Genomic DNA, 27808 nt, shown 5'->3' with positions numbered 1-27808 from the left:
CTGCGTGGAAGAAATATTCAAGCTGACCTGGCAACCCAAATACCTGACAGGCACACCCCTTTGAACCCGAGTGAATCCTATGTCAAGCCCCCAAACTGGAGTGTCCTCATCATTGATCCAAAAGCCATTGGATTTATGTCAATTTATTTGCGCCCCTGCCGCCAAGTAAAATAAATCCAATGCTGTCCTAAAAGAAGTGAGCGTCTGTGGAGTGGCACCCAAGTAAACTGCTGTGTCATCTGCCAACTCACTGTGAAGTAGCTCCTCTTCCCTTCTGATGGAAAGTCTCAGCCCAAAGATGTCAGCTTGAGATCTAACATAGATACTCATAGCTTCGGCCACGAACAAAAAAAGAAAAGAAGCAAGGGGGCATCCCTGACGGACTGATCGGGAAATCTGAAATCTCTCACCCCTTACCCCAGCAATAAGTACCTGGCTTTGGGCTGATCTGTACAAAGAGGAAACACCTATGATCCAAGCATCAGTAAAGCCAAAACGTAGAAGGGTGCCCTCCGAAAAACCCCAATCTACTTTGTCATAAGCTTTCTCAAAATCCAAAAGTAGAATGGCTAGATTCAGGCCGCTCTGCATGGCCCACTCTGAAGCTTCCCAGAGAGAAAATATTATAAAAAATGCTTCTCCCATGCACAAATCCCGTCTCAGTGTCACGAATAAGATCTAGGAGAAGGGACTGCAATCGGAGGCTGATTGCCTTGGCCAGAATCTTGTAACAAGTCCCCAAAAGTGTGATAGGCCTCCACTGGGACACTAGATTTCTGCAACCTCCTTTCGGGATAAGGTGGATGAGACCCTCTGTGAGCGACCTGGGCATCTCGCCAGAGTCCCAAATGCCCTGCAGGACTGAAGTAATGTAGCCTTCAATCATATCCCAAAATGCAATGAAAAAAGAAGGGGTAAGGCCATCCCCGAACCTGGGCACTTGCCCTTGTGAAGGGCTGAAAGTGTAGTCTTGAACTCTGTGTTGGTGAAAGGTGCATCAAGCAAAACATGCATATCCGGTTTCACCAACAAAGGGATGCTCTGCCAAATAACCTGTCTAGCATCCTCTCTATCCCATGTCTCAGGATCAGCAGTAAGAAGGGCGGCATAAAAATCTGAAGCTATGCGCATGACATCATCTAGATCTGTCTGCAAAACCCCATGTGAGTCAATAAGCTCGGATACACTCTCTACTATGTCTAGGGCCAAGAGTAGAGAAAAAGTGTTTATTGACTCTACCACCCATCTGAATCCAGAACGACTCCCGTGCATGAAAGGCATACTTTGCTCTCTGATCAAGCAATATCTGCTGATGAGCCCTTGCTGCAACAAGGCGCTCCTGAATCTAAGCATCTAAAGGCCGTTTCTACTCTTCCCTCTGCAAAGCTACCAACTGCTAGCGAACACCAATCTCACGTCTAAGAATATCTCGTCTCCTGGTATAAGCAACTGAGAGGTAGAAGTTGCTAATACCAGAAAGGGCAGCAGCTACATGTGATGGAAATGGCTGCCCACCCTGGACATGAGAAACCCATATCTACAGGGCTGCCTCTGTAAGGTCGTCCTCTATGTACAAGGCATCCGGAATCCTGATGCTGGCAGACCAGTCTCTCAAGTGAGGCTCTGAGATAGCCAGCACAACAGGAAAGTGATCTAAAGTGGAAACCCCAGCAGCAATGCATACTGATCCACCTCTATCTAGTGCCCAATCATCTACATAGAATCTGTCAATGCGTGCATGAATAGGCATGCTGCCTCCTGTTCGACCAAGAGAACAGGAGGGACTGTGGCTGAATAAGAAAGGCATTGTCCAACCAAGTATCTCTGCCACAGTAGTGAAAAACGAAGGCATCCCAAGCTGCTCTCTCCAAATAGTGAAGTCCTTCTCTATCCCCTTTTTTGTCTGACGGTAACTCAACCATGTTAAAGTCACCTCCAATCACACATGAATCCGCAGTGGGGGCCCAGTAGAGCATACACGTTCCCCTCTAATGTTGGAGGCATACAAGTTAAGGAAACCAACCTTATGCCCTCCAATCAAGAGAATAATCCACTGAGCCCTAGAGGGAATAATGACTCCGTGTCCAACAACTAAGGGGAGAACCGACTGTGAAACTAAAATAGAAGTGCCCCCCCTGGTGCCCAAGGCAAGCAACCAAAAAGTGTGGCCAGAAAGCAACTTGCCTGACTTGGCACAATCTCTAGAATCCAGTTTGTGCTCCTGAATAAATAAGATATCAATGGAACCCCCAGTAACACCTGGATGAAGTTAATCCCGGATCAGCTGTCTATGGCATTGATGTGGGACGCCACCTAGTCCCTATATGTTCCAACTAATAATCCTCATCGACGGGAGGATGTAGAGTGGAACACCTTACCCGACCTAGAGCGAGGAATGGAACCAAGTGGTGGAAAATCAACACGGGAAGACCTCGTGCTCATGGAGCGAGGACTGGAACCCAGTGGCGGAAAATCAACAGGGGAAAGAACATTGCCACCTGAAGAAGAAGCCCCATCGGTAGGAAACCCAATCACTGGCTCACCAAAAGTAGAGGACACAAACTCCTATGGGAAATATAAAGCATCCACCAGGGCTGAAAATGAGTTCCTGTGAATCAAGCCAGACACCGCAGTGCAAAGGATCCCATTTGAGGGAAGAGGATCAATAGTGTAAACCATCCCTTCCCCCTATCCAAGGGAGGAAGTGAGGACTAGCCTCAGAGACCTTTATTGCCTCAAGGAGAGGGTCTGGCACCACTGGTTCTAGGGGAGAAGCTGCAACCAGGGAGGAGGTCGAAGCTGAAGCATCTCAGATTGTGCGAGGTGAGACTGGAGGGACAGCCCGAGGTGAAGCAGAGTCCACTAGTGTAAACCATCCCTTCCCCCTATTCAAGGGAGGAAGTGAGGACTGCTCTCGATCCTATGTTTGCCCAGCCTCGGAGACCTCTATTGCCTCAAGGAGAGGGTTTGGCACCGCTGGTTCTAGGGGAGAAGCTGCAACCAGGGAGGAGGTCGAAGCTGAAGCGTCTTGGATTGTGCGAGGTGAGACTAGAGGGACAGCCCGAGGTGAAGCAGAGTCCACTCGTGTATCCTTGTGAACTAAAGGAAGGATCTGCACACGAACCGGAACCCACTGGTATGCATCGGGTGCTCCTGAGGTAGAACGTCGTGAAGCACTTGAGGTAGAAGGTGGCGGTATCAAAGGAGCCCTCAATGGAAGAGCACTCTAGCAAGTAGGAGCTATACCACCATCCTGAGGAGGACCACCATGTGGAGGTCGAGGAGCAGGTGCTGGACCTGTACCACCCCCCTGTCGAGGCCGAGGAGCAGGTGCTGGACCTGTACCACCATTATCCTGAGGAGGACTGCCATGCGGAGGTCGAGGAGCAAGTGCTGGACCTATACCACCCCCCTATCGAGGTCGAGGAGCAAGTGGTGGACCTGTACCACCCCCTGTCGAGGCCGTGGGCCGGTAGCTGTACCAGAGGGCTTCTTGGGTCTTTTCTTCTTCCTGGGGCAATCCCTAGCAAAGTGTCCAATGGTCCTGCATATCCTACACCGGTCCTGCCTGCCTGTAATCTCTACTCTCTGGCAAAAAAAGGAACCATCCAGGCACTGGATCATAACATGGTCCATCATGAGGTTAGGATCCTTACAGAGGACCCTAACTCTAGGTACCCCATCAGCCTTGGTTGCCTCTGCTACAACCAATGGCAACCCAGGGAGGGGTGGGATCTCAATAACCGCGCCGAAATGCTCCCCAATAACAGAAAGAAGTCGATGGTAAACATGGGGAAGCCTGGGAAATCCGATGAAGAGTGAAAAGGTTTTCTTATCTGCCTCCACTGGGTCAAAACCAATATCAAAGGCATCAAAGAATATCTTCCTGTGTCCCAGGTGTAAAAACTCAACTTTGAGCACAGTGCTCGCAGCCTCTGGAGTGTCAAAAACAACCTGGAAAAAACCTCGTCCCAGAAGACGAACATCTAACAATCGTGGAGTGAGGTCTGGGGGAAGATCCGCAAGCATCCAGTCTCTGGCTTGGGATCTGGAAGGGTGAGACCAGAAGATGCGTGCGAGCAATGTGGTAGAGCATTCAATCTCTACGTCCTTCTTGAGCTGCTGCAACTCGTCTTTAGAAAAAGGAATAGTTTTCGCGGCCGGTGGAGGTGGAGTAGGATTGGCTGACGGAATATCCATCGCCAATCCAGGTGAGGAGGCCGACTCGAACATTTTTGGGGCTCCTTCCGCTCCAAAAAACGCTGCGGGAGACAGGAAGAAGGAAAAAAAATGCCGAGGGTAGGGAGCGGGGTAGAAGGAGGGCTGAGGCAGAAGCGGGGGGAGGGAGCAGGGTAGAGTCAACGGGGAAGCGAGGAAGGGGAAGCAGACTCAAAGGGGAGGGGGCAGCTGAGCGGGAGAGGGTAGAAGGAGGTAGAGAGGGAAGTAGAGGCGGAGGTAGGGAGCGGGTAGAGGGGAAGGGTAGAGGCAGGGGAAGGGTAGAGGCGGGGGAAAGGGGTAGAGGCGGAAGAAGGGTAGGGGGAGGGTAGAGGCGGGGGGAAGGGGTAGAGGCGAAAGAAGGGTAGGGGGAGGGAAGAGGCGGGGGGAAGGGTAGAGGCAAGGGAGAGGGGAGCGGGGTAGAGGGAGCAGGGGAGAGGTAGAGGCGGGGGCAAGGGTAGAGGCGGGGGTGAGGGGAGCAGGGTAGAAGGAGCAGGGGAGTAGGAAAGAGGGAGCAAGGGAGCAGAGTAGAGGTAGCGGGGGAGCAAGGCAGGGAGGAGCGGACTGAGAGGGGAGGGGGCGGGTTGAGAGGGAGAGGAGGGGAGGAGGCAGCAGGCTGAGAGGTGAGGGGGCGGGCTGAGAGGGAGAGAAGGGGGAGGAAGGGGGAGGCTGAGCGCGGGGGAGGGGGAGCAGCTGAGGCCGAGGAAGGGGCTGAAGGAGAGGGGGCAGCAAGGGAGCGAGGAGGAGCAGCAGCTCGAATCCTTGACATATATTTTACATCATAGCACCTTATTTTGAGGTTGCTACTCATATAATATAATCAATCAAAGATTTCACCCCCAGAAAAAGCATGTAAGACTCCTCTGTCCTCTAGGGACTGGGGTTTGATGATGAATCCTATTAGAATTATTATTATATTCTAGGCAGTGACCAATGTAATGTAATAAGTGAGTTAGGGGCACTTTTCCCTCTTAGAGGTTTTTCCCCCTGACCACAGTCTAATCTCTAACTACGGTTAGTGATTAGATAGGATTTTGTCACTTAGACAAAACCCTTATCTCTTTCTTTGTACTACACTTCAGTCACTTCAGTTAAGTACACTTTGGGAGTGAACTACGTTCAGCTCACTCTCCATCTTGCTCACCCTTGCTCTCTTGCTTTTTCTCACATTTGGTATCAGAGCACTTCCTTCCCTGACCTGCTCCCTACTCCTTGCTCTTCTCTTCCAGCTCCAGCTCCCGTTCGTCCGTACAGCTCCATCGAAACCTATCGTTCGTACAGTCCCGTACAATTGTACGGATTCCGTACCAGCTGCTTGCTCCCGCCCGTACACCTGTGCATTCTGTCCGTACAGTCTGTCTGACTATACAGATTTCCGTACATACGTGTCAATTCTGTATGACCGTACGACTGTCGGTACAGATTTCCGTACTATCCGTACAGATTTCCGTAATGTCCGTACAGTTCGTTTGCACAGATTTCCTAACCGTCCGTACAGGATTCCGTACAGTTCCGTACTTGCAATTTTTTGCAAGCTGAAGGTGTCCGCTGTCCGTCATTTGCAGGCAAGGTTCATTTGAAAGTTCAGCACATTGTTTGGCTTAGCTTTTGGGAGCACATTTGAAGCTTTAGCAGACATTGCAGTAGATCTACAAGTTTTAGAGAATTTTGGGGCTTTTGCAATTGCACTGCAATCTGGCAGTAAAATTTGGGGCTTTTCATGGCCCTCTTCTGTATGCAATTTCCCGCAAGAAATTGGGGCTGTTGCATTTGAGTTGCAATTTTGCAGGTAAAAGAGCATTTTGCAAGTTTGCAAGCAGTTCCGGACTCGGTACGAGTCAATTTGCAGACTCTTGCCACTTTTTGCAAATTCTATTTGCAGATTTTTGGCCATTCAATAGAGCATTGAGGTGCATTTTGAGCCTTTGATAGGCTATGACAGTATTTGTCACTGTGGACAGATTTTCTTTGCAGATTTTACTTGTGCATTTGACATCCCAGAAAGGGAATTTACTTGGTCAGTTTGCTGTGTTTTTTGAGATTATCTCGTGAAAATGGCTCAGAACAACCCCAATGAGGTGTTCGGAGTTCACACAAGAGGATAAATTGGATAACACCAACTACTCCTTGTGGAGCTTCATGGTTCGCAATATCTTGGTTGGTAGACATCTTTGGGATTATGTCAATGGAGATGAAGCAAGACCAGATACAGCAGCTACACCTGTCACTCCTACAGCTAGAGGCAAGGGTAGAGGTGCAAATGCAACACAAGTAGTTGGAGCAGCGGCTCCAGGAGCTTTCACAACAGAGCAGAAAAGATGGGACTCTAGAGATGCACAAGCTATTTCAGTGATTTCTCTCTCTGTCAAGAGGTTCATTAAACCTCACATTCGGTCATGCAAGACATCTATGGCAGCTTGGGAGATACTAGAGAGTATGTTTGCAGCAAGAAATGATGCCAGAGTTTCCTTTCTTAAGCAAGAGCTTTCCCATACGCATATGGATGAGGAAGATTCATGAATTCTCACCTCACAAAGCTTCAGGACTTGAGGGAACAATTGCTGAATATTAATGAAGTCATTCTGAATTCTGACATGATCACCACCACTTTGAATTCTCTTCCCTAGTCCTATCTTAGTTTCCACACCTCGTTGAATTTGTCATTGAGGGGGGGCAGCAATCCTCTCTCTTTTCACGAGTTGGTAGGACTTCTGTTACAGGAGGAGCAGACTCGTAGAAATATGGCAACCCGGGCTGGCGAGCATGCCATGCTTTCCAAGTTCGAGCCCAAGGGTAAAGGGCATCAAAAGCCACATGCCAATCAGCCCACACATCAGGATAAAGCTAATTCAGAACAGCCCTCTTATCAGGCTAAGGGTGATGCAGTTAAGCAGAAGAAGAAGGGCATCTGTCATTACTGTAAGAAGCCAGGTCATTATATTGGAGAATGCAAGAAGCGCATAGCCAAAGAGAAGAAAAGGGATTCCGGTATGGCTGTGTCAGATGCATCAGCACCTCATTCTCATGATGGGGGAGATGTTGCAGCCAACTTTGTGAAAGAACACTATGCCTTTCTGTCTTGCACTTTAGATTTTTCAGTGGGTAGTTCAGATGCTACAGCCACTAATGATGATGACCCTTAACGCTTTTTTGACTTGCAGCTATGATCCTTCAAAGGATGCATGCTCTCTCAGTGTCAATGAGACACTAAATACTTGGTATTTTGATAGCAGTGCTTCAAAGCACATCACTTCCAAGAAGAGTCTTTTTGCATCTCTGCACCCACTACCTACCAAAAAGAAGGTGACTTGCGCAAATAATTCTTTTTATTCAATGTGTGGAGTGGGAGACATTATTCTCACATCCACTGATGGCACATATTTCAGAAATTCAGATGTTCTCTATGTGCCAGGCATAAATAAGAATTTGCTTTCAATGTCCCCACCAAATAGAGGAGGATTTCAGGTCGTTTTCTTTGATGATAAGTGCGCAATCAGAGACAAAGAAAATAACTATGCTTTGATGTTGTCTGGCACTTTGTATCGGGGTCTTTTTCAGCTTGATTTATATGAAAAAAGATCTGATCTAGCATTATCAGTGAGCACTACGACTGTTGTGAAGCAGAATGTGGAGTTATGGCATGCCACGGATGCCACGGATGGGCACATGAGTTATGGCAGCTTAATGAGACTTCACAGGCATGATATGGTTGATGCATTACCTCCATAGAGTCGCCTCCTCCTCATGCATGTGAAGGTTGCATCCTTGGCAAGATGCATAAACTTCCCTTCAAGAAGGATGGTGCAGTAAAAGCTACACGAAAATTACAGCTTATTCACAGTGATCTCTGTGGTCCCATGAGGACATCTGCTTTTGGGGATCCTATCTATTTCGTTACATTCATAGATGGCTTCACCAACTACACTTGGGTCTATGGTCTCAAGGCAAAATCAGAAGTGTTTATGCATTTCAAACACTTTGTGGCTATGGTTGAGAATGAGACTGGACTCAAAGTGCAGACACTTAACACAGATCAAGAGGGAGAGTACATGTCTCATGAATTTGAGGCATTTTTGAAGGAGAAAGGTATCACGCATCAGCTTACAGTGAGGCTTACACCTCAACAAAATGGCAAAGCTGAGCGGAAGAATCGCACTGCCATGGAGATGGATAGATGCATGCTTACAAGTAAGAAGTTGCCTCACAAGTTTTGGCTTAAAGGCCTCATGTGTGCCACCTATATTTTGAATCGGGCTCCCACAAAGGCTTTGAAGACAATCACTGCCTACGAGGCATGGCATGGGAGAAAGCCTTCAGTGACCATTTCAGAGTTTTTGGTTGTGTTGCATATGCCCACGTGCCTGTGGAGTTTCAACACGAGTTGTCAGATAAGGCACTTAAATGCATTTTTTTGGGATATAGTTCACAAAGCAAAGGCTATCGTCTCTACAATCCTACTACACACAAGATTTTTGTTAGTAAAGATGTTATATGCTCTGAAAATTCAGCACATACACATGCTGAATTTCAGATTCCAGCTTCTCTAGATGATAAGTTTGAGGGGATGCTTCATATAGCATTTGGTTCTCTCGCTGAAAATCAGAATTTACAACCTCCTCCTCCTGATCCACATGTCCCAATTCAGCCACCAGCTGATTTTGTACCTCCACAAGGTGTGGATGAAGTTGTCAGGCAAGCGATTCAAGAGATACATGCAGCCAAAACAGTCCCGAATTGGTTGCTTCAGACTCTCAGGGAGAGTAGGCTTGAGGCCCCATTGCCTGGCAAAACTCGTAGTGCAGTAAGGCACGCAAGGGGGGCTCTTTCAGTTGCGATAGCTTATGCAGGGACTCTTCTTGATAAAGAAGAGCCTGCCTCTTTTGAAGAAGCAAAGGATAATGTGCATTGGATGGATGCCATGCACAATGAGTTGCAGTCCATAGAAAAAAATCAGACTTGGGATGTTGTGGATTTGCCACTAGGTAAGCATGCCATTGGTACCAAATGGGTTTTCAAGGTCAAGAGAAAGCCAAATGGGTCTATTGACAGGGACAAGGCACGGCTGGTTGCCAAAGGCAAAGCACAGAAGAAGGGCATAGATTATGAGGAGACTTTACTCCTACATCCCGGATGACCACCATACGGTCAATTATTGCAATGGCTGCAAACTTTGTGTGGAATGTCCATCAATTGGACATAAAAACAGCTTTCCTTAATGGGCACTTGCAAGAAGAGGTTTAAGTCAAGCAACCTCCTGGATTTGAACTTTCTGGCAATGCACTTCAGGTTTGCAAGCTTAACAAACCTTTATATGGGCTGAAACAAGCTCCACGTGCATGGTATGCCAAGATAGATGCATTCCTGGCAAGTAAGGAATTACACAATAGTCCCACGGAAAGCACCCTCTACATCAAGAAATATGGGGGGGATATTTTGGTCATCATCTTTATGTAGATGACATGCTGCTCACAGGGTCAAATGAGGATATAATTGCAGATTTCAAAGCTGAGTTAAAAGCTGAATTTGACATGACAAATTTGGGCATGTTAAATTTTTATTTGGGGATCCAGTTTATACAAGACAAGCATGGCATCGTTATGTCTCAATCCAAGTATGTGCAAAAGCTCTTGGATAGGTTCAACATGCATGATTACAAGCCTATAGCCACTTCCATGGAGCCGAGGCTGAAGCTTACTATGTACGGTGCAGATCAATCAATGGATGTCACACTTTACACGCAGGCTGTTGGATGCCTAATTTATTTGTGCAATACTAGGCCCGACATTCAGTATGCAGTATCTCAGGTGAGCAGGTATATGCACAGCCCAAAGACAACACATTGGCAGGCTGTAAAACACATCTTCCATTATTTGCAAGGCACAAAGTCTTTTGGCTTGATGTTTCTGAGGGGGGGTGACTTGCATATGCATGATTACAGTGATTTAGATTGGGTTGGAGACTATGATACCAGGCAATCCACTAGTAGTAATTGTTTCTTTTTGGGCAATGCTTGCATTTCTTGGCTAAGCAAGAAGCAATCTACAGTGGCTACTTCCTCATGTGAAGCTGAGTACAAGGCAGCTTCCTAGCAACAACTCCAAGTCTTATGCAGGTGTTTAAACAAAGATGGATGCCTATTGCCACTAGGGTGTGCTTGAATCCTGAGGTCTACTCAGAGTGGGAAGTGCATTGAATGCAAGTGACATTGAATTCACTGTGTATCGTATTTGCTGGTCTACCCAATTAATAAAGATATACCGAAAGGGGTGCCAAGGGTTTGGGGACAATCTGTGTCCTTATGCTTGATGAGCAGGAGCACTCTAGCTCCCGATTTGTGTTATTTGCTGAATATTTTAATGTGAAAGCATTTGCTGGTTGGTTGTCTAACACCACCCTCTTATTGGCCTTGAGGCTGGTTTCACTGTCATCTCAAATGGCCGGTTTTTACTACTTAAATTATTGCATCATTGTTGCCAGTGATGAATATATCATCCACATACAATGTTACAAGCATTAGATCTGCTCCTTTCCTCAAGTAATAAGCTTTGGATCTGCAAAGCTCTTTCCAAATCCTCTTTGAAGAAATTGAGCGGCAATTCTTACATACCATCCTCTCAAGCCATACAGAGCATTTTTCAACCTGCACACAAGTCGTTCCTGCCCTTTTTGAAAAGAACTTCTCACTGCTCTCCTCTTCCAACTAATCCTTTAAAAATGCAGATTTAACATCTGTTTGGAAGATAGGCCAGCTCTATCGTGCAGAAATAGAACATACAGTTCTACTTTACTGACTTTAGCCATGGGTACAAAAGTTTCACGACAATCAACATTTTCAATCTCAGCATAACCCTTTGCTACAAGCCTTGCTTTATATTATTGAATTTTTCCCTCAGAATCTCTCTTGATTTTGCAAATACATTTAGGCATATTTTTCTTGTGCTAACTCACATAATTCCCTTGTGCTAACTCACATATTTAACTTGTGCTAGCTCACATAATTCCCAAGTATTGTCTTATTTTTTCCATTCCAAAATTTTGGCAGCTTCTTTAAAGAATACAAGCTCCTGCTGCATCCCTCCCGCAAATGCTGCATTAGAGAAGCTTGGATACTTCTCTATCAGATTTTTTACACAAATGCTGCATCCCTCCCACAAATGCTGCATTAGAGAAGCTTGGATACTTCTCTATCACCTTTTTCACCCTACCTTCTAGGTCCTTCTGATTGTGTCTGTTAGGGGTCCTGTATATCTAAATCTTTTATCAGATCTCTGTACCTCCTGGCAACCTTTTTCTCTTGAGTATCAGGAGAACCTTGCTTCTCAACTACCTTTTTCTTACCCTTCTCAACAACATGTTTACCTTTGTCAACCTGTTTGCCTTTGTCATTCTGTTCGGGCTGTTCTACCAGAACCTCAGGATGATACATCTTCCTCTTCAATTTCAAGAGTAAACGGCTGCTGTCTTCCTGCTGTTTCCCAGTCTAAGTGTCATCACGTTCATATAAAACAACGCCTCTGCTATATATGAGGCTTCTAGATCATACAAACTATATGCTTTCTTCTCTTCTGTGGTGATTTTGAATCCAACATTCTCCTCTTCTAATCTAGACCATGCGCAATATGCATTAGTAGTGCAACTGCTGCGATGCTTTACAATTGGCTTTCTGCCAGTGAACGCCTCCTAAGATGTCATTCCACTGACAACCTTTGCTGGTGCTCTACTAAGTGAATATACAACTGTATTTACAGCTTCAGCCCAAGATTATTTTTGCACGTTTCTGTCTTTAAAACATACCCCTAGCCAATTTCAAAATTGTCCTAATTTTTCTCTAAGCCATCACATTTTGTTGAGGGATATCCTTGTGTTCACTTTAATCTTTACAGTAATCATATTGACATTTAATATTATTACTTTGTTTAGCTTTAGGAATAAACCAGTATTTTTTATATTACTTTTTGCTACTAGCCATTAAGGCTGAACCATCCCAATTACTTAGTTTCCTAATTTGTCTTTTGGTTTCCTTGCTCACAAGGTAAACATGGAGCCAAGGGACTGTGGGGGGGCTTCTCTTTATACAAAAGCATGGTGAAAAAGCTGTCCCACGAGTTAGATATATTGTTGAGAAGATAATTTACCACCGTTGATCTAGCATCTTCTTGACATGCTTCAACAGCCGATCGAGCAAGTCCTTAACTTCATGGTCATTTACATTCTACCACTCTCTCATCATAATCTTGCTTAGCTGCCTTTGTATTACCACTGCTTTTTGCATGCTAGCATCCTCATATGTGGTTTAAGGCCTCCCATGCTCTAGCACGTAAAAAACTTTCAATATTTCTAACCAAATGGATAATGTTATCTTAATACTCATTATGTGAGAGTATGAGCCTGTTGACTCTTCTCTCATCATAACTTGAAACTTATTCCTAGGTCTCTTTTGTTTCCCTTCAACTATTTCCGACAATTTCCTGCATTTGAGAATATAGTTTTATAATGTACAGCTTATTGCAAACTTTTGCAGTGTTTGATTATAGCTTGTTGATTCCTATCATGCTTGCCTATGTTTGGTCTCAAATGTCTTCATAGAAGATTGATTGCCATTTGTAGGAGTGATATCAGTGAGCATGATTCTCCGTCGCCGCACGTACGCAGATCATTACTAAGGATTGCAAAAGGCTTTGCTTGCAGCCATTGGTTTCCATTCTGCTACAATCAGCTCATCACTTTTCGTTTTTAAGCTCCTTGTTAGAACCTAAGGGGGTACACCTGTCAACTATGCACATACCCGACAGTTCGCACTAGGTATAGGGGTCCCATACCCTACCCCATAGCCATGTAAAATCCTAGAGTATCGAGAAGACCCCCGGGGTTACTCTAAGCCCTAATACACTTACATTTTATACCAGGCACATTTAGAAACACCCGATAGAAATGGAGGGAGCACGAAGAAAGAGAGCAAGAAAGAAAGAAAGAAAGAAAGAAAGTTTATTAAACTCTTCGGAAGACCGATGGGTCTATGAGACTGTGAAAATCTTGATACAACGAGCTGTGGTAGTGGAGCTACTAAACGAGCGTCCATACCAATGCAAAATGCAAAATACAAAAAATGCAAAAATGCAGAATGGCAGTACTAAGTCCTAAGTACAACATAGTCATGTCAATGGTCGACTATATATATCAATCTCAGCATCATCATCAATATCATCATCATCCCCAGCAACAGCAAGATATCAGGATGGATGAGGCAGTGGAGGCATGAAGTCGGCAATAGAGTGATGTCGGCCACTCAGAGGTGCGGTCCTGGCACGTCTCCTGGTCGTAGCTCTGCGTCTAACCAGGGCTACTGTGACCCCCGTCGGTCGGGCTCCGACTCTAAACAAGGAGGGGATGTCTCCAAGTGTGATCTGTGTGTCGACCCTCTGTCTGGGCTATCGGGTCACAGGCTCTAGGTCACGGTCATGTCGAGGCCTCGTCTCGTTGGGGTCCATGTGATCTAGCTGAAAGAACTCCGTGATAGAGCTCTCAGAGGGATCAACCAAGGAAGAAGTCTGCTCCTGTCTCCGTGCTCGGAGTATCCTCTCGCGGTGTCTAAGTGCCTCATGAATGAAACCTGCCAAACACCGCTGGTCTGGGTAGGAGAGGAAATGGGATAAAATCCCATAACTATCTCTGAAGAGGCAGTGAAAACGTCCTCGGATCTCATAGTACACTGGAAACCTGAAGATGATATGCTCCTCTGTCTCAACCTCCTATATGTCACATAGTGTGCATATGCGCCGCTCCCTGGGTAGGTGCTCTGCTCTGCCGCTCTCGATGCGAAGTCTGTGTGAAGAGACCCGGAACTGCCCAAGAGAGATCCTCATCGAGTGGGGTAGGTGAATTTGTGTGTATCCTGGTGGGTCAATGAAACCCTCCGCTGTGATATGTAAGAAGTGATCTCTGTAGAAGCTAAGCTTCACTGGGAGTTCATTCGGTTCCAACCAGGTCCGAAAAGTATGTAGCTATAGTAGATCCTCACAGATAACCTGGTTGACCTCGTGTGATAAGAGGGGACAGAACGGAGCATCCATGCTATACTGGAAGGGAGGTAGTCTATCCATGTGGAGCCCCAGTCGCTCAAACCATCTCTCTGTACGTGCATACCAGCACCTCTGATCTCCTCCTGCTGCAAGTGCCATAGAAGAGAATAGAGCTATCCATGGTAGCCTGCTACGCCCCGAGGTATAATCCCCATATTCCCTAACTCGATACAGATATGTGATGACCTGAAATGCAGCATCTAGCTACAAAGGGGGTGACCCAAACTCAGCCTGAATGATCTGGTGAGGAACGGATGACTTACCACGAATCATCCGTGATAGCATGAGAACCTGTAGAGCTCCACACAGGCCCACTCTGAATCCGACAAGTCTGGCTCCCAACAAGGGCTGCCGTACATCCCCGCTGGACGAGCCAAGGAGTCAAAAAGAAACCCCTTGGTACTTGGATCCTGAAAGTGTGAGCGATAGCATGAGAACCTGTAGCCGCTCCACACGGGCCCACTCTGAATCCGACAAGTCTGGCTCCCAACAAGGACTGCCGTACATCCCCACTGGGCGAGTCAAGGAGTCAAAAAGCAACCCCTTGATGCATGGATCCTGAAAGTGTGAGCGGAAGCACTGCCTCTCTGGCCTGGCCAGTGAGGCATACCCTCTACTCAAGCGTGCCTGCATCACAGGACTCATAGTAAAGCTCGGTCTGGAGAAGATAACCCCAAGATAAGTGTATGATGAAACTATCTCAACAGATGACCCCACAACCAAAAACTCTGAAGTGATCCACTGATGGCTTTCTCCCATGCCATGCCTCATAGGGAGTGATTGTCTTCAAAGCCTTTGTAGGAGCCTGATTCAAAACATAGTTTACACACTTGAGGCCTTCAAGCCAAAACCTATGAGGCAACTTTTTACTGGTAAGCATGCATCTATCCATCTCCATAAAAGTGTGATTCTTGCCCTCAGCTTTGCCATTTTGCTGAGGTGTAAGCCTCACTGTAAGCTAATGCGTGATGCCTTTCTCCTTCAAAAATGCCTCAAATTCATGACACGTACTCCCTCCCTCTATCTGTGCAAAGTGTTTGCACCTTGAGTCTTGTCTCATTCTCAACCATAGCCACAAAGTGTTTGAAATGCAGAAACACTTCTGATTTTTCCTTAAGACCATAGACCCAAGTGTAATTGGTGAAGTCATCTATGAATGTAACATAATAGAGATAACCACCAAAAGCAAGTATCCTCATGGGACCGCAGACATCACTGTGTATGAGCTGTAATTTACATGTAGCTCTTACAGCACCATCCTTCTTAAAAGGAAATCTATGCATCTTGCCAAGGATGCAACCCTCACATGCATGAGAAGAAGGTGACTCCAAAGGAGGCCATGGTTGTCAGACATGTTAAGACACGACACATTAGACACGCTTCAGACACGAGTGTCTAAAGTGTCTTAAAAATAACAAACGTAAGACACGTCATTGTAATAATAAATATTTAATTAATATATGTATAAGAATACAAGTGTACAACTTGCTAGCATAGCGAGCAGCTAGATTCTAAAAGTACAATAAGTTACACTTAAACAAAGCACTTGTACAATGTACTCAGGACTTCAAAGGTAAAGTTTAGACTCACAGCTCAAGAGCTTGCAAGTCATGACTCAACTTTAAAGATTTAAATTGACAATTAAATCTTGATTTTAAAAATTCCAGATAAACAACTTAACAAGAGCCTAGAGGGCTACATAGATTATATACCAATCATCATAGATCAATAAACATAAATATCATGACAACAATCTGTCAATCACATGTGACATGAATGAAATCTACATCCCGATACATATCATAGGAAACTTTCGACTCTCAAGATTCATCCTAATCCGAATCTGTGAGGTCACTGCCATTGCTAGATCCAAAGTCGCCATCAATGATAGCATGGTTAAGTCAAACTCAATGTTTGTTGTTACACCCCACCCACAAAAAGGGAGAAAAAAATAAGAGTGTCTAAAGGTGTCTTAAGTGTCATATCATAAGACACGAGTGTCTCAACAACCATAAAGGAGGCAATGCATCAACCATAGCATGCTTTTGAACTGTCATTAAACTGCCATAGCTGTATCCATACCTGGCATAACTCCACATTCTGCATCGCAGCAGTAAGAGTGCACACTGAAAGTGCAAGATCGGATCTTTTCAGTGAGAGTGCTCGCTGAAAGTGCAAGATCGGATCTTTTCTCATATATATCAAGCTGAAAAAGACCCCGATACAAAGTGCCAGACAACATCAAAGCATAGTCATTCTCTTTGTGTCTGACTCCACACTTCGCATCATCAAATATAAATTGAAATCCTCCTCTATTGAGAGAGAACACCGAAAGCAAATTCTTCTTTATACCTGGCACATAGAGAACATCTGAATTTCTAAAATCTCTGCCATCAATGGATGTAAGGATGATGTCCCCCACTCCACACACTGAATAAGAAGAATTATTTGCACAAGTCACCTTCTTTTTAGTAGGTGGAGAATGCAGAGATGCAAAAAGGCTCTTCTTAGAAGTGATGTGCTTGGAAGAACCACTATCAAAATACCAAGTCTTCACTGTCTAATTGACACTAAGAGAGCATGCATCCTTTGAAGGATCATAGCTGCAAGCCAAAAAAGCATATGGATCATCATCAATAGTGGCTGTAGTATACCCACTGAAGAATCTGAAATGCAATACAAAAAGGCATAGTGCTCTTCCACAAAGTTGGCTGTAACATCTCCCCCATCATGTGCATGAAGAGCTGATGCATCTGACACAACCATACCTAAATTCCTTTTCTTTTCTTTAGACATACGCTTCTTGCATTCCCCAATATAATGACCTGGCTTCTTGCACTAGTGACAAATGACTTTCTTTTTAGGCTTATTTGCATCACCCTTAGCCTTATAAGAGGGCTGTCTTGAATCAGCTTTATGCTGATGTGTGGGCTGATTGGCATGTTGCTATTGATGTCCTTTTCCCTTGGGCTTAAACTTAGAAAGCATGGCATGCTCGCCAGTCCGTGTTGCCATATTTCTTCGTGTCTGCTCTTCCTACAACAGAAGCCCCACCAACTCGTGAAAAGAGAGAGGATTGTTGCCCCCCCTCAATGACAAATTTAGCGAGGTGTGGAAACCAAGATAGGACTCAAGATGAGAATTCACAATGGTGGTAATCATCTCTCAATCCATAATACCTTCATCAATATTCAGCAACTGCTCTATCAAATCTTAAAGCTTTGTGAGGTGAGTATTCATGGAATCTCCCTCATCCATATGCGTATGAGATAGCTCTCTCTTCAGGAAGGAAACTCTGGCACCATTTATTGCTGCAAACATGCATTACTAGAATCCCATCTTTCCTGCTCTGTTGTAGGAGCCACTGGACCAATAGTTGCTCCAATTACTTGTGCTGCATTTTGACCTCTACCCCTGCCTCCAGCTGTAGGAGTGACAGGTGTAGCCACAGAATTTGGCCTTGCTTCATCTCCATTGACATAATCCCAAAGATGTATGCCAACCAAGGTGGTGTGAACCATAAAACTCCACAAGGAGTAGTTGGTGCCATCCAACTTATCCTTGTGTGAGGACTCCAAACACCTCGTTAGGGTTGTTCTGAGCCATTTTTGCCAGATAATCCTAAAAAACACAGCAAATTGAACAAGTAAAATCCTTTCCTGGGATGTAAGATGCACAACCATAATCTTGTTAGAAACATGGTGAAGGAGAGAGAGAGAGAGAGTGTTAGGGTGTGAGGAAATGACGCTCAAATGAAGACATGACAAAGGCTTTCATTCATTCATCAAGTGTAACAAGACAAGTGAAGTACAAGCCTTATATAGGCTACTCACTCACACACTAGCACCTAGTGCATATGGGATAAGTCCCATGATGACACGTGGCACGCACACAAGACTCACTCACATAGACTAGTACTAGATCACCTAGTACTTCACACTAACACATCACATCACCACACTCTTTGACTATGATATCTCCAACACCCCCCTTCAGAGCAAAGAGGTGTGAGACCCAACACGCAAGAGTAGACCGATCCCCCCTCCACCACAATACTGCAAAGAGCAAGTCCAACTATCCAACACCTCCCATGTGACAGGTACTTCTTAGTCAACTTGTGACAGGCAAGGGAAAACCATCACTCGCCATCCCCCCTTACTCTAAACTGGGTGATCAATACCATCAACCAAAGTAAAACACAATACAATCATTTTTGGGGGATAACCCAGGGCAGAGGACCTCTTATTGACTCCAAAGACATTCAAATTAGAGGGACAACTCAAGGCTGAGAACCTTTATGTGACTCAACACAAACACACATAGCATCACTGATGAGCATCTATCACCTCAGAGAGGGATAGATCATGTAATATAGTAGATAGAGCTTGCTCCTGAGGTCCAGTGGATGTGGCATATATATCCTCGAGCTTGTCCAATGTCTCCTTGGCTGAAGTAGTGAGGTCAAGATGATGAAGTAGTTTGTTGGCCAACCTCAAACCAATAATCGCAAGTGCCTTCTCATTCTTGTCATCCCAAGCTGATTGGTCTTCACCATGAGGATGAGGCTCCATGTGGGCAAACTGAGGTAAGAACTTGGCAGCACCAGATGAAGAACCAGCAAGTATGGCGGCTGGTCTAGGACTCCCAAAATGCAATAGTAGACTCCACGTGTGGAAGTGGGGATATAGGTGGCTGTAGGTGCTCCAAATACAAACCCTGATCAAAACACAGCAAGAATATGCTCCAAAATGCAGAACTGAACCAGAAATGGAGCCCTTGTGGTCGAGACAAAAGCTCCAAATGCTGCAGTAGGTCTGAAATGAGCAAGGCGGCTCCATAGCACAGTCCGAAATGATGTACCACTGTTTGAAGTGCTGCAGCAGGTGTGTAGGTGTTCCAAAGCACAACAGCAGGTCCGAAATGTATAAGGCGACTCTCTAGAACAGCTCCAAATGCTCTGAAACAGCTTTGTTGAAGGCGGCTATGCAGCAGCAGGGCAAAAGTGGTCGAAATTGCCTTCAAGGGCCTCGAAATGCTGCCAAAATGTTCTCGGGTGGTCGACTCTGCTGCAGCAGCCTTGGAACCCGAGGTTCGGCGATGAAGAGCTTCAAAAGGTCTTCAAAGGTCCACACGTGCAGGCGTGCCTTGAACAGTGTGCCGACCAGCAAGCTAGGAGGTTGCCAAGGGAGGTAGAGCACTCAAGGAATAGAGGCCGAAATGGAGCAAGCTATGGAGGTTGCAAGAGGCAGGAATGGAGCAGGCTAGGTGGGCAGGTAGGACTGCAAAAGACTGCAAGAGAAGGAGGCGGGGAACTGAGGCAGCCGCAAGAGAGAAATGAAGCTTGAGCTAGAGTGACGAATTAGGGTTAGGGCAAGGGTGACGTGGCAGCTATGGAAGGTGGCTCTGATACCATGTTAGAAACATGGTGAAGGGAGAGAGAGAGAGAGAGAGAGAGTGAGTTAGGGTGTGAGGAAATGATGCTCAAATGAAGGCATGACAAAGGCTTTCATTCATCCATCAAGTGTAACAAGACAAGTGAAGTACAAGCCTTATATAGGCTACTCACTTACACACTAGCACCTAGTGCATATGGGATAAGTCCCATGATGACACGTGGCACTCACACAAGACTCACTCACATAGACTAGTACTAGATCAGCTAGTACTTCACACTAACACATCACATCACCACACTCTTTGACTATGATATCTCCAACAAATTTGCGAAGGAAAATCTGTCCACAGTGACAAATACTGTCACAGCCTATCAAAGGCTGTGGTGCTCTGCAAATGCCCAAAAATCTGCAAGAAATCTCTGCAAAAATTCCCAAATGTCTGCAATGTGACTCAAACTGAGTCCAAAAAAGCCTGCAAAACTCCCAAATTGCTTTTTCACTGCAAATTGCAACCCAAATGCAAAAGCCCCAATTTCTTGTGGGAAATTGCATACAAGAGAGGGCAAATAGACTGAAAGCCCCAAATGTTGCAAAATTTGCACTCTGCTTGCAAAAGCCCCGAATTTCACTCCAAAATTGCAGTGCTAAAAGAAAAGCCCCAATTTTCTGAACAAATCTACAATCTGTGTGCAATGTCTGTCCAAATTTCTACAATGTGCCTCCAAATAACTCAAAAGCCACAATTTCTCTGCAAAGAAATAACTGTATGCCAGAATAACCTATAATGTTGATACTTGTACGGACGGGACAGGTACAGAACAGTACGGAAGGCTGTCAGGCACCTGTAGAGAACATGACGGATGACTGTCATGTGGCTGTACGGAAGACTGTCAGGTGGTTGTATGGCGCTGTACAAATGCAGACTTTACGTCCGTTGTACGGCTTATAGGCGCAGAACCGTACGTTGTGATCTAAACATGTATGGACGAACTGTGGGTGCACCTGTATGGACTTGCAGATTTGTACGACGTAGACTTGTACGGCACTGAAGCTGATACAGATTGTACGGACAGATACATACGGCGCTGAGCTAATACTGAAATCCGTACTACGTACAAACGATTGAGCTCACTACTGTATGGACGACGCCAAAGCAGTTGTACGGACAACAAGTCCTTCACGTACAAAGACCTGTGTGCTCTATACGGAATGGCAGGAACTGTCGTACGGACGATGACAATGTGGGCCGGGCGTTGCTTGTACGGCTAAGCAACAAAATGTAGGGCTGTAGGGACAATGCAGCGGCAAAAGCTTGGGCAACTCGACTTGCAGGAGGAGCTTGGGCAGGGAGCTAAGCTTGGCAAGGTCCGGGAGCTTGTCTTGCTCTGATACCAAATGATGGAAATGGAGGGAGCATGAAGCAAGAGAGCAAGAGAGTGTGAGCTGAACATAAGTACACTCAATAGTGGACTGAAATGAAGTGAGTACAAAAGAGAAGTGAGGGGCTTTGTCTAAGTGACAAAACCCTATCTTATCCACTAACTATAGTTAGGGATTAGACTGTGGTTAGGAGGGAAAACCTCATAGAGGGAAAAGTGCCCCTAACCTACTTATTACAATACATTGGCCACTGCCTAGAATATGATAATAATTCTAACAACACCTTTGTATATAAGACTATTCAAGCCCCCACTTTTGCCACATGAAATGGACCTTTTTACATCCCCTTTCAACCCACAAGGGAGAATGCTGATTCCCCAACATTCCCACAGGCCAAACATGAGTGAATATGGGCACTCTAGTCAACTCATCATCAAACTACACAAATACTATGATCACAGCACGTGGAGTCCATCATTAGGAGCTACAACGCCACCAGTCTCGTAAACCAAAGAATGTATCAAATTCAGCCACCATCAATAGGCTACTATTACCAACCTCTACGCAAACGAATCTGCTTAGAACAAGGCACTGCCACAGTACACAGGCTGATCTGTCACGGGTCCTCACTTCATACGACAACATGTGCAACAGGACACGAAACAGACGCGCAAGTCAACAGCCCACACAACCACACGTTAACAGCGCAACAGAGGCCAGCCCACAATCCGCCAAACACTCTAGCTCTGATACCATGTTTGAGCTTAAGGGGTACACGTGTCAGCTACACACACCTGAAAGCCTACACTGGGTATAGGGGTCCCACACGTTGCACCATAGCCATGCAGAGGCCTAGAGTATCCAAAAGTCCCTGGAGTGATACTCTAAGGCCCTAGCACAACACTTTATACTAGGCAAATTTAAACACTTTTGTATATGGGACTATTCAAGGCCCCATTTTTGCCACACGTCATGGAACTTTTTGGGTCCCCTTTGCATACCCATGAGGGAGAGATTTCCCGAACAATTCTAACTTCTTCCGTTTGAATCCTCAAGCAGCATCGTGCTTTGTTGACCCAATGCTGCAATGGGCTTGATACGTACAAAGTAGATCAACAATTAAAAAGCCCTTTGTAAATTGCCTTGTCAATTCTTGCAATTGTTGACTCACACTACTTTGCAGGTTATCAATCCGCATATGTGCTTGGTCCCCTCTGTCAAAAGATTCTTTACTATTGTCATTCAGAAGGTTCTAAGGACAGCTGCTCTAGTTGCTTTGCAAGTTGTTGATTTGCAAGTGTGATTCATCCTCTCCATCTTTACTATTGTCCATCAACAAGGTTGTGTGCGCCACCACAGATCTTCGTATGATTTATCTTGCCTTGTTGCAAGTCAACGCTTATCATACACATTTTTTAGGATTTGCCACCATGTAACTTCCTGCTCAGCTGCCCGCAACATAGCAGATCCTAGTCTGAGAGAAGAGGTGCAAGGGAGAAGCCAGTAAGGGTCACGGTCAAGCCTGCTATGTAACACTAACACAGTGTGCCCAATCATAACAAACATACATGCATGCATAAGCTCTCGCCTGATTTTTGCTTCCCTAGAGTGAGCGAAAGAGTGAGTGCATGTCCGTGCGACACATTGTAAAGCCACCAACATGATTGACCAATAAGTATGCTTCTATGTCGCACCCATCTCCTTCATCCATAATGGACGCATGAGGTGGTATGCCACCTCATCTGTCCCCTTAAAAATCTTTAACCTGCTACTGATGACATGATGTCATAGCAACCTAGGCCCTAAAGTCTAGCTACCACTCTTGGAATCTATTACTAATCCTATCCACTAAATCAACCCAAGAAACCAGTGAGTTAATCCAAGTTCATCACCACCTTTTCCAACATCTGACTGGTTATTATGAACTAGTTCTAATGGGTTTCACGTTAAGACGTTTGTTTTCCTTGGCTGCTGTAGAGATTTATTCCTCAACTATCAACGTGGTCCTTTCATTTTTTAAGAATTAGATAGCATTCCCACTTCTGCAGAAAAGTAACTTTCAGGGACACGATGTTTACGAAGGAGAACTGACAAGCATAAGGGAAAACATGTGTTATATTATACTTCTCCTCAATACCACGTCGACCCAATGAATTTAAACTTTGATATAAGAAATACTTCTCAAAAGACCCTAAAGGTCATCAGGTATGCCTAAACCCTGAATGCCATTCCTTACCGCCATTGGTGTGAAATCTTTGCAAAAAGGTCATCCGGTATGCCTAAACGGTTCTCTGTTAAAAAACCTGCTGGCCAAGTGGCTGATAAGAAGTCACCCAATTCAACCGATGAGCTCAGTCCTGCAAAATCGACCAGAAACAAATCCTGAAAATGATCAGCTACTATGATCTCCCCAGAAACTTACCCTAAATGTTGAGAGGTTCCAGTTGTAAAGAATCCACAGAAATAACAATTTAGAAAATAGGATTTCAGGAAAAAATTGCCTATAGATGCTTGCAAGCAAATCTCATTGATGCAAAGCTTTTGTAAGGTAGCAGGCATCCTTCCAGGAACACATCGCCCCTCTCTCACAGCGGCAGCAGCAACTCCAGAAGCCCTTTAGGAAAAACATGTATGCACTCAATCTCAGCAGCAGTTGTACAAGACATATATCATTTGTACAACTAGAATATATCCAATCGTACAAATTTAGAAAATTTGTTGTTCTAAAGTCCGAAAATCTACACAGAAAATAAAAGAGAAAACGAGAATAAAAAAGATATCTATCTACATACAAGATGAGTTCAAACATAGCACTTTGACTTCCATGTAAAGATTGTGCATCCACATTGTACGTGCCAGTGACATCATGATACAATAATTAGAACCCTTTGGTACAAGCACATGTAATTTAATTATGTCACTTCCTAGAAAAAGATGGTTTGTGGTTCCTCACAAAATTACATCACCTGACATTTTTCCAAATAAAAGAAATTTCTATCAATGCTACCATACAAATCAGCAATTCAAAAAGCCATAGAAAACATGCTGTCAGAAGAAACCCTATTTCCTAACAACCTAACTCACTGCCTAGGGAATCTTTGGAACATGGCCTAACAACCAGGGTGGAGGACAATACATCTAGCAAATACCTCGCTCTGTCAAAACAAAAAAGATACATGCGGGCCAAGCCTTGTCGAAACAATCCCGCCTTTTGGCGGTCACCCTAGATCTTGAAGTCCGGCACTCCCAAATGGCACACACGGTGTAGATGATATCCTGCAAGATGGCAAAAAGGGTGGCTGCTCGGGAAACCTGATGGCTTGCTATCACAAAACTGAAACGGGCAACCAGATGTTCCAAGCAAAGATGCTGGACATTGTCTCCAACACACTATCCTCTGACGATTGCAAAGGGCGCAGGCGGCAAGCAGGTGCCATATCCCGTGCCTCTATCCTAAAGACATGATAGCGCTGGATCGCATGGCACCCCTTCGTCAGCCAGCCCTCAAGCAAAATCTCGTTGTAACCTTTGAGTCCTAGCAACACTCCGGAGAGCACCCATCGAAATCCTCTATGTTGCGGGGCAACCCCAAAGACAAAGCAGGACCTTCTCTATATCTCTATCTACACAACGGAGACATCTACAATATGTGAGAGTAGAGGGAGCTGAATGCAAGAGTGAGAACAAGAGCAAGACGTTGAGTGTGCACTAGAAAAGATAAGATGAGTACAGGGTAAGGATAGTTTTTTCCAAGTGACAACACTCTACTAATACACTGACTGTGGTTAGGGAGATACACCTCCTAGTGAGGGAAAAGTGCCCCTACCTCACTTCTTAATAACATTGGCCATAACTCACTTCTTAATAACATTGGCCACTGCCTAGAATATGCCAATAATTCTAACACCCCCTAGCACTGCCAAAGTAATGTACAAGGAAATGATCAATCACCAAAAGAAGATAAGTTCAAGGCACTGCGAAATGCCTCAAACTTTCCATGTGGAATTGCTTTGGTGAAGATGCCTGCAACATTGTCATGTGTTGCAACATAGATCATACTGATCTCCCGTGCATGTAACTTCTCTCAGACATAATGATAATGAACCTCAATGTGCTTCGTGCGAGCATGAAACACATGGTTCTTTGCCACTGCTATAGCACTCTAACTATCAATGAGAATTGGAGACGGACCCTCCAATAAGAGATGAAGATCAACAAACAAACGACACAGCCAAACACATTCAGCTTGACTTGCAAATAAAGGAAGATGCATTTTACAGCATGCCAATGTGTTCTCGTTGGGCATTGCATATACCGACTCACCTGAGATACTGCATGCTGAATATTGGGCCATGTAATGCACAAATAAATAAGGTGTCCAACAGCCTGGCTGTAAAGTGTGACATCCACGGATTCACCTGCATCATACATAGTAAGCTTCAGCCCCGGCTCCATGGAAGTGGCTATAGGCTTACAATCTTGCATGTTGAGCCTATCCAAGAGCTTTTGCACATACTTGGATTGAGACATAATAATGCCATGCTTGTCTTGTATGAACTGGATCCCCAAATAGAAATTTAACATGCCCAAATCTGTCATGTCAAATTCAGCTTTCAACTCAGCTTTGAAATCTACAATTATTTCCTCATTTGACCTTGTGAGCAGCATGTCATCTACATAAAGAATGAGGACCAAATTATCCCCCCCATCCTTCTTGATGTAGAGGGTGCTTTCTGTGGGACTGTTGTGTAACCCCTTTTTTGCAAGAAGGCATCAATCTTGGGATACCATGCACGTCGGGCTTATTTCAGCCCATATAAAGCTTTATGCCGCTTGCAAACTTGAAGTGCATTGCCTGAAAGTTCAAATCCAGGAGGTTGTTTGACATAAACCTCTTCCTGCAAGTCCCCATTAAGGAAATCTGTTTTTATATCCAATTGATGGACATTCCAAACAAAATTTGCAGCCATGGCAATAACTGACCTTATGGTGGTCATCCGGGATGTAGGAGCAAAAGTCTCCTCATAATCTATGCCCTTTTTCTATGCATAGCCTCCTCATATTCTATGCCCTTTTTCTGTGCATAGCCTTTGGCAACCAGCCGTGCCTTGTACCTATCAATGGACCCATATGGCTTCCTTTTCACTTTGAAAACCCATTTGGTACCAATGGCATGTTTCCCTGGTGGCAAATCCACAACATCCCAAGTCTTATTTTTCTCAATGGACTACAATTCATTGTGCACGGCATGCATCCAATGCACATTATCCTTTGCTTCTTCAAAAGAGTCAGGTTCTTCTTCATCAAGAAAATTACCTGCAGAAAGAGCTCCACATGTGTGCCTTACTGCACACTGAGTCCTGCCATGCAAAGGTGCCTCAAGCTTACTCTTCCTGAGAGTTTGTAGCAACCAATTCGGAATTGTTCTGGCTGCATGTATCTCTTGAATCTCTTGCTTGACAACTTCATCCACACCCTGTGGAGGAACAAAATCAACATGTGGCTGAATCGAGGCCTGTGCATCAGGAGGAGATTGCTGAAATTCTGATTTTTCAGCATGAGCCTCAACTGGGGAATCAAAATCTATAGGAAGCATCCCCTCAAAAACATCATCTGAAGAAGCTAGAAGAGTAAATTGAGCATGTGTATGTGCTGAATTCTCTAAAAAGATAACATCTCTACTCACAAAATCTTGCGAGAGGCTGGATTGTAGAGACGATAGCCTTTGCTTTGTGCACTATACCCAACAAAAATATACTTTCGTGCCTTGTTTAACAACTTATGTCGAAACTCCACAAGCACGTGGGCATATGCAACACAACCAAAAACTCTGAAGTGATCCACTAAAGGCTTTCTCCAATGCTAAGCGTCATAGGGAGTGATTGTCTTCAAAGCCTTTGTGGGATCCCGATTCAAAACATAATTGGTACACATGAGGCCTTCGAGCCAAAATCTGTGAGGTAACTTCATACTAGTACGCATGCATCTATCCATCTCCATGAGAGTGCGATTCTCTCACTCAGCTTTGCCATTTTGCTGAGGTGTAAGCGTCAGTGTAAGTTGATGTGTGATGCCTTTCTCCTTCAAAAATGCCTCAAATTGATGAGACATATACTCCCCCGCTCTATCTGTGCAAAGTGTCTGCACCTTGACTCCTGTCTCATTCTCAACCATAGCCACAAAGTGTTTGAAATGCATAAACACTTCTGATTTTGCCTTAAAACCATAGACCCAAGTGTCATCTATGAATGCAACATAATAGAGATAGCCACCAAAAGCAAGTGTCCTCATGGGACCGCAAACATCACTGTGTATGAGCTGTAATTTGCAAGTAGCTCTTACTGCACCATCCGTTTTAAAAGAAAATCTATGCATCTTGCCAAGGATGCATCCCTCACATGCACGAGGAGGAGGTGACTCCAAAGGAGGCAATACATCAACCATAACATGCTTCTAAAGTGTCATCAAGCTGCCATAGCTCATGTGCCCATATCTGGCATGCCATAACTCCGCATTCTGCATTGCAGCAGTGGGAGTGCTCACTGAAAGTGCAAGATCGGATCTTTTCTCATACATGTCAAGCTGAAAAAGACCCCGATACAAGGTGCCGGACAACATCAAAGCATAGTCATTCTCTTTGTCTCAGACTGCACACTCAGCATCATCAAATATGACTTGAAATCCTCCTCAATTGAGAGAGGACACTGAAAGTAAATTCTTCTTTATACCTTGCAAAAA

At 44.9% G+C, this 27808-nt stretch overlaps 1 protein-coding gene across 2 annotated transcripts in view; it reads right to left on the bottom strand.

The window, feature by feature from the left end:
* The window catches only part of LOC147888628 (uncharacterized), a 117458-nt gene that overhangs the window by 7420 nt on the left and 82230 nt on the right, over positions 1-27808 (bottom strand). For both annotated transcript variants that reach the window (XM_087392199.1, XM_087392200.1), the window contains 2 exons: positions 23572-23684; positions 23307-23427 (listed from right to left, as the gene is read on the bottom strand). In XM_087392199.1, coding sequence (XP_087248325.1) covers positions 23307-23427; positions 23572-23684 — 234 coding nt within the window. The remainder of the gene's footprint in view (positions 1-23306; positions 23428-23571; positions 23685-27808) is intronic.

This window comes from Dipteris shenzhenensis, chromosome 21, assembly GCF_047967505.1.
Source record: "Dipteris shenzhenensis isolate YYH24624 ecotype China chromosome 21, Dip_SZ_1.0, whole genome shotgun sequence".
In the NCBI taxonomy this organism is placed as follows: Eukaryota; Viridiplantae; Streptophyta; class Polypodiopsida; order Gleicheniales; family Dipteridaceae; genus Dipteris; species Dipteris shenzhenensis.
This window is presented reverse-complemented; position numbering and strand designations above follow the sequence as displayed.